Genomic DNA, 5,832 nt, shown 5'->3' on the forward strand with positions numbered 1-5,832 from the left:
GTGTCAAATTCATCCTCATTTTTAAAAAAGTTTCATTGTCGTCCTCACGTGGTGTAAAAGTTTCATTGTCGTCCTCACGTGGTGTAAAAGTGTCAATTGAATCCAAACATAGAAAAAATTTGTGTCAAAGTAGTCATTTTTCCTATATCTCTGTGTCTTCCTTTGTACAGATATTCATTTTACCTTATCCAATTTAAGGCTTTTCATAGCTCCAGAGAAGTGACATATGAAAGGAAGACACAGATATATAGGAAAAATGACTACTTTGACACAAATTTTTTCTATGTTTGGATTCAATTGACACTTTTATACCACGTGAGGACGACAATGAAACTTTTTTAAAAATGAGGATGAATTTGACACAATTCAACCAAACTGGGGACAAAGGAAGCAATTAAACCTTATTTAAATATTAATTATTGTGTAATAATTTCTTTATTTATATTTTTCTATTTGTTTGTTATTGAATATGTAATATTTTTATTGATTTTTTACTTTAATATTAATTTATAATTAATTTTTATATTTTTTTCATATAATTTATTATCAATATATTTGGTTAATAGTGATGGTTAGAACCAGATGTGTATCATCTTCTCATGGCGAGACTTCATCATCTTGTTGTGAGTCTTCATTTTTGTCACATCTTGAAAGGAGAAGACCTACGACATCTGCTCATAAAAGACGCGTTCAAGAAAGTCATATGGACGTGATTGAGAAGCACGAGGAGCATGAGCAACGTGACGAGAGTATTGAGCACAAGTATGACGAGGTATTCAACACAACTATGCTTAGAACGATTATGTTGAGCAGGAGCATGTTCAGCAGGAGGATGTTCGTGAAGAACAAGAGGAAGAAGGTGGATTCCTAGGAGGTTCACAGGACACCTCATTGCTTACTCACTACACCGACCACATTGCATTTTCCATATGACAAGGTCGGGTTAGTACAAAACCTAAATCATAATATATATAAAAAATCATAACAAATATTATAAAAACATATTTTAAATACATTTATTTATTGTAAAAAAAATATAAGTTTAAAATTAAAAAAGAACATAATATATATAAAAAAGCATAACAAATATTATAAAAACATCAAATAAAAAAATATAAAAACATATAAAAACACATCAAAACTAATGAAATATAAATACAATATATATATGAAAAAGCACATAACCAAAATTTGAATTGTGCCGAACCCTGAACCAAACATCGAAGTTTGGTTATAGTCTCGCCAGCATACGAACGCCAGTGAGACCATAACTGAACTTCGATGTTCAGTTAAGATTTCTAACTTAAAACTTACCACCGATGAATTCTTCTAACTTGCAGCACACAACACCACACACCACCAGAGACAACACCACCACCATTACCACCAGGACCACCACTCCAACCACCAACCACCACAGGAACCACAAGCAACACAAGGAGAGACAAGAAAAAACCAACAAAACGTGAGTATGTTGTAGTGTGTTTTGAAAACGGGGGGATGCAGGTATACACATACTGAATTGATTCAATTGGTTGGTGAAAAAGGAAGTAATCATTAATACCATTATTAACTTTCATTAATACTACAAAACTGTGTAAGCGGATGGGTATTAAGGTAATTATGGGGGTGCAGGATGAGAATAAGGAGGTGGAGAGGGAAGATCTCTTTGTAACATCCTAATTTGTGATGCCACTAGGAAATGTATACCTTTTCAACTTACAATTTTTTTATAAAATTTGCCTATTAAAATTATAAGATCGTTTACTTAAATAAAATAAACTAAACAAAAATCCAACATTTAACCTTTACAAATAATTGTTATGAAATAAAACTTAACATTATAATTAAGCAAAAATGTTCAATAAACCCAAAAACTTTCCTAACATACTCGTCTCTTTATTCATCAACATAAACATATGTAAAATTGTGTACTTTTATATAACAATACGAGTTATACGATCATCACACAAACACAAAACAAAAGGTCAACTAATATAATAAACATAAAACCACAATATAACAATACATTTACTTTTTAAACTCACACTTCTACTCAAACAAACCACACCAACACTACTAATCCATTCAACCATACAACATCTTCCGTACTCCACCACGCATCCTGTTTACTAAAATAACCTTTATATACCACAAGCACACAAAATTTCAGGAGCTATTTAAATGTTTCATGCGTTAAAATTGGTTTTATAAATAAGGTTTAATACCTCTTTTGGTCCCTAGAAAGGGGGCCAAAGTTCAATGTGGTCCCACCTTTTTTTAGAAGTTCAATGTGATCCCACCTTTTGTAAAAAGTGTGCAATCAAGTCCTTTTTGCAAACGGCGTGAAGTTTTTAACGGAGCAGCTGACAGGGTGGACTGAGTATCATTACGTGGCTTTGTGTGGGTAAGACGTGGCAAAGAGAGGGTGATACGTGGCTGTGAGAGGGTGAATTTGGTAATATTAGTGAGGTTAGGAAATCAGAAGTTAGGGTTTCAGGAGTTTTAGAGAAATTGCTAATTTGGGATACGAATGGCTTCTTCTGAAGGGTGTTCATCGTGTTCGAGAAGTTGGGGCAAAGGATCTTCTGGGTGGTCCCATGGTTGTGGTGTGAGAGGAGGTGGGATAATCCCTACTTGTTACTGTGGTGATGTTGCTGTAACCAAAGTGGCGAGAACTACGAAGAATGCTGGGAGAAATTTCTGGGGTTGTCCACGTTACAAGGTTTGAATTATACCCGTTTGAGTTAAAGTTTTTTTGAATTGATGATGCATTTGTTGATAGAATCCATAACTTGGTGAATAACAGGGTGGATCTGCAATTGGCAGCTCGTGTAACTTTTTCAAGTGGTGTGTTGAAGAGAAAGTTGATGAAAAAGATTGCACAATGGTGAGGAGGATAAGTCAGCTGGAAAAATCAGTGCAGGACTTGCAGAAAATGATGAAGATCTTAGTTGTAGCTTTGTGTGTGTGTATTGTGGTGTGCCTTGTTCAGGTTCTGTGTAGGTTCATTTAGTTAGATTGTAAGGTGTAAGATGAATTATGCAATTCAATGTATTACGTATTGACTATTTTAATGAGTAAATTTTAGTGATTAATGTTGAAATCAGTCCCCCTGATGTTTTAACAATGTTGAAATCAGTCCCCCTGATGTTTTAACAATGTTGAAATCAGTCCCCTGATGTTTTAAAAATGTTGAAATGAGTCCCCCATTTGCTTTAAAACTGTTCACCAAGGTCACCAAATAATGCATATGATGCTGAATATTGGCACATAAAACAAATACATAAAACAAGTACATAAAAGCAGTTTCATTCATTACGACACATAAAAGAAATACAGAAAATCAGTTCAGTAAGTACGTTAAGTATGTATTACACCACCATGTAAGAAATAGTACATATTACAGCACCACAAAATTTAAATATCTAATAACAATTCTTCTGACTTTGCTTCTAAGTACGTTTTCTTCTGACTTTGCATTTTGTTGGCCGGGGTGATTGGGGACTTGGAGGTGGCTGTGATGGTTCAGGGGTTGGTGAACTTGGAGGTGGCTGTGATGGTTGTGTTGTTTCTACTGGCTGGGGCTTTAAAGGGCAGTTACTCTTGTTGTGCCCCATGTTACGACAAAGACTACATTTTTTCTTATGGCCACCAACACGCATTTGAGTCTGATCTTTAGTTAGCTCCCATGCTTCCAACCTTCTTTTTTTCTTTGGCCTCCCAGGCATCTTCCTGATCAGTGGTGGTAGTACATCATTGAAATTTGTCTTTTCCCATAGTAGGTGGCCATTGAGTGGAAAAATGATGGACGCATAGACCTCTTCATAGGTGGATCTTGTGAACACATTGGGGACAAAAGTCTGTGGATCAACGTTGGAGAAGTTCATTGCTGCAATTGCATGACAGCATGGAATGGCACTAATCATCCACTTTCTGCAGCTACACTCCTTTGTGTCCAGGTCCAGTGTGAACTTGTTCCCAACTGAAGAAGTATGCCTAACCTCAAAAATCTTTCGTGCAGACCAGCTGAAACAAATGAAGCACATCAACAATGTAGATAAATAACTTGTATATAAAATAAATGGAGTTATATTACCTTGGCACCCAATATCTTGACAGATTACATTCCTTCTCAAGTCTCTTCTTTATCTTTGGGCATATTGTGAACTCCATAGATGCCACCTTGGTTCTATTGGTGGCCCACCTTTTCATGAGATAAACTCTGATATCCTCCATCATGGTTATAATAGGTTTTCCTCTTGAATGAATAAGAACACTGTTGAAAGCTTCACTGATGTTGTTATCTAGTGTATCAGTCATTGCTTGACCTGTGAAGCGAGATCTTGACCAAAACCTGTTGCACACTCAAATGGGTTACAATGCATCAGGGACAGTAAATTGTATGTAATGGCTAATGGGTTACCTCGGGGGAATGGCTATGAGGTATTTATATGCTTCAATATTGACTTCTTTAATTTTCAGCATCTCTCTCTCCCAAGCCTGTGGATATGTGCTTGTGGCAGCTGTCCACATCAGGTTTTTTAAAATTTGACCACCAAACCTTTTTCTAAAGTTTGCATACAGGTGCCTCATACAGAATCTTTGTTCTGCCCCAGGAAGAAGCTCTTGGATAGCTGGGACCAACCCCTGCACAAATAATTTTAGTCATAAAACAAGATCCTTTAACAAAGCATTAACTAAAATTGAATATAAGGTGTATATTTACCTTCTGCTGGTCTGACATCCACGTGCACCCCCCACATACTTCACTACCACCGAGGTCTTCAATTAATAATTGCAAGAACCATGTCCAGCTGTCTTTGTTCTCCACTTCTACTACTGCATAGGCAAGTGGTAGCATTTGATCGTTTGGGTCCCTACCAACAGCAGTGAGAAGCTCTCCCTTGTAATAACCTTTCAAAAAACATCCGTCTAAACATATTATGGGCCTACAACTTTTGAAGCTGTCTTTACAAGCTTTCAGACAAACATACATTCTTTGGAAGATTGTATCACCATTATGCGAGTCAACTTTAATCTGCACTGTTGAACCTGGGTTACACCTCAACAACTCATGTCCATAGTCGTATATCCTTTTATACTGTTCTTTGAAATCTCCTTCAAGCTGTCTTGTGGCAATTAACTTTGCCCTTCGTGCCTTGGATATTGACACATTTGTATTCCATTTTCTTAATGCTTTAGTACGAATATCATTCACCTTTAAGTTAGGATTGTCAACTAAAGACCTATCTATTTCTTCACTCAACCACTGAGCATTCATTAGTTTGATGTTAAGTTGCCTACTACAACCGTGAGTATCAATTATCTTCCTTAATTGCCAAATTTTGCGTGATGGCAAGTACCCACAATAAGCTACCCATGGGCACTTCCCTTGGCCACCCATGCAGCGCACCCTCACCCTACGCTTATCATTCTTCACAAATTTTAGATCCCTCCCAGCATGAACAGCATACCTTCTAATAGCATCCTTAAACTCTTCCTTCCCACTGAAAATGGTGCCCACTTCCCACTTGTAATCTGCCATGGACTTCTGTTTTGTATATTTTGAGAAACCACCCATACATAATCTATCCTCGTTGTAATCCTCCTCACTTGAACTGTTTTCAGGAGTTACAAGCATATCAGACTCCCAATCATCATCTGACAAACCCCTGCATTGTTGTTGGGTTTCTTCATCATTGTCTGCATCCACATACTCATCACCACTGAGATCATCCATTCCAGGTTCATCATCACTGTCCCCTCCATCCTCAATGTTTTCTTCCAATTCTTGTTCACTATGAACCTCCCCTCCATCCTCAATGTCTG

At 36.9% G+C, this 5,832-nt stretch overlaps 2 protein-coding genes across 2 annotated transcripts; one reads left to right on the forward strand and one right to left on the reverse strand.

Moving 5' to 3' along the window:
* Positions 1-2,088: 2,088 nt before the first annotated feature.
* LOC148196999 (uncharacterized) lies at positions 2,089-3,173 on the forward strand. Its single transcript, XM_088092337.1, has 2 exons — positions 2,089-2,725; positions 2,810-3,173. The coding sequence occupies exons 1-2, from the start codon at positions 2,534-2,536 to the stop codon at positions 3,014-3,016; spliced, it is 399 nt and encodes a 132-aa protein (XP_087948463.1). The 5' UTR covers positions 2,089-2,533; the 3' UTR covers positions 3,017-3,173.
* Positions 3,174-3,455: 282 nt separating this feature from the next.
* On the reverse strand, positions 3,456-5,832 carry LOC148197000 (uncharacterized). The gene is made up of 4 exons (XM_088093387.1): positions 4,730-5,832; positions 4,427-4,650; positions 4,100-4,357; positions 3,456-4,029 (listed from the first exon to the last, which is right to left on the reverse strand). The coding sequence occupies exons 1-4, from the start codon at positions 5,741-5,743 to the stop codon at positions 3,456-3,458; spliced, it is 2,070 nt and encodes a 689-aa protein (XP_087949513.1). The 5' UTR covers positions 5,744-5,832.

The sequence above is a fragment of the Vigna umbellata genome, chromosome 6, assembly GCF_029865625.1.
Source record: "Vigna umbellata cultivar VRB3 chromosome 6, Vumbellata_1.0, whole genome shotgun sequence".
Classification (NCBI taxonomy): domain Eukaryota; kingdom Viridiplantae; phylum Streptophyta; class Magnoliopsida; order Fabales; family Fabaceae; genus Vigna; species Vigna umbellata.

What these genes read in the sequence shown, in the direction of transcription:
- LOC148196999 (XM_088092337.1), top strand. Translation starts at nt 2,534, where the DNA reads ATGGCTTCTTCTGAAGGGTGTTCATCGTGTTCGAGAAGTTGGGGCAAA. An exon ending in GGGGTTGTCCACGTTACAAG is followed by an intron (nt 2,726 to 2,809) that starts GTTTGAATTATA and finishes GGTGAATAACAG; the next exon opens with GGTGGATCTGCAATTGGCAG.
- LOC148197000 (XM_088093387.1), bottom strand. Translation starts at nt 5,743, where the DNA reads ATGGATGATCTCAGTGGTGATGAGTATGTGGATGCAGACAATGATGAA. An exon ending in CTCATAGCCATTCCCCCGAG is followed by an intron (nt 4,358 to 4,426) that starts GTAACCCATTAG and finishes AGTGTGCAACAG; the next exon opens with GTTTTGGTCAAGATCTCGCT. An exon ending in TCAAGATATTGGGTGCCAAG is followed by an intron (nt 4,030 to 4,099) that starts GTAATATAACTC and finishes CATTTGTTTCAG; the next exon opens with CTGGTCTGCACGAAAGATTT.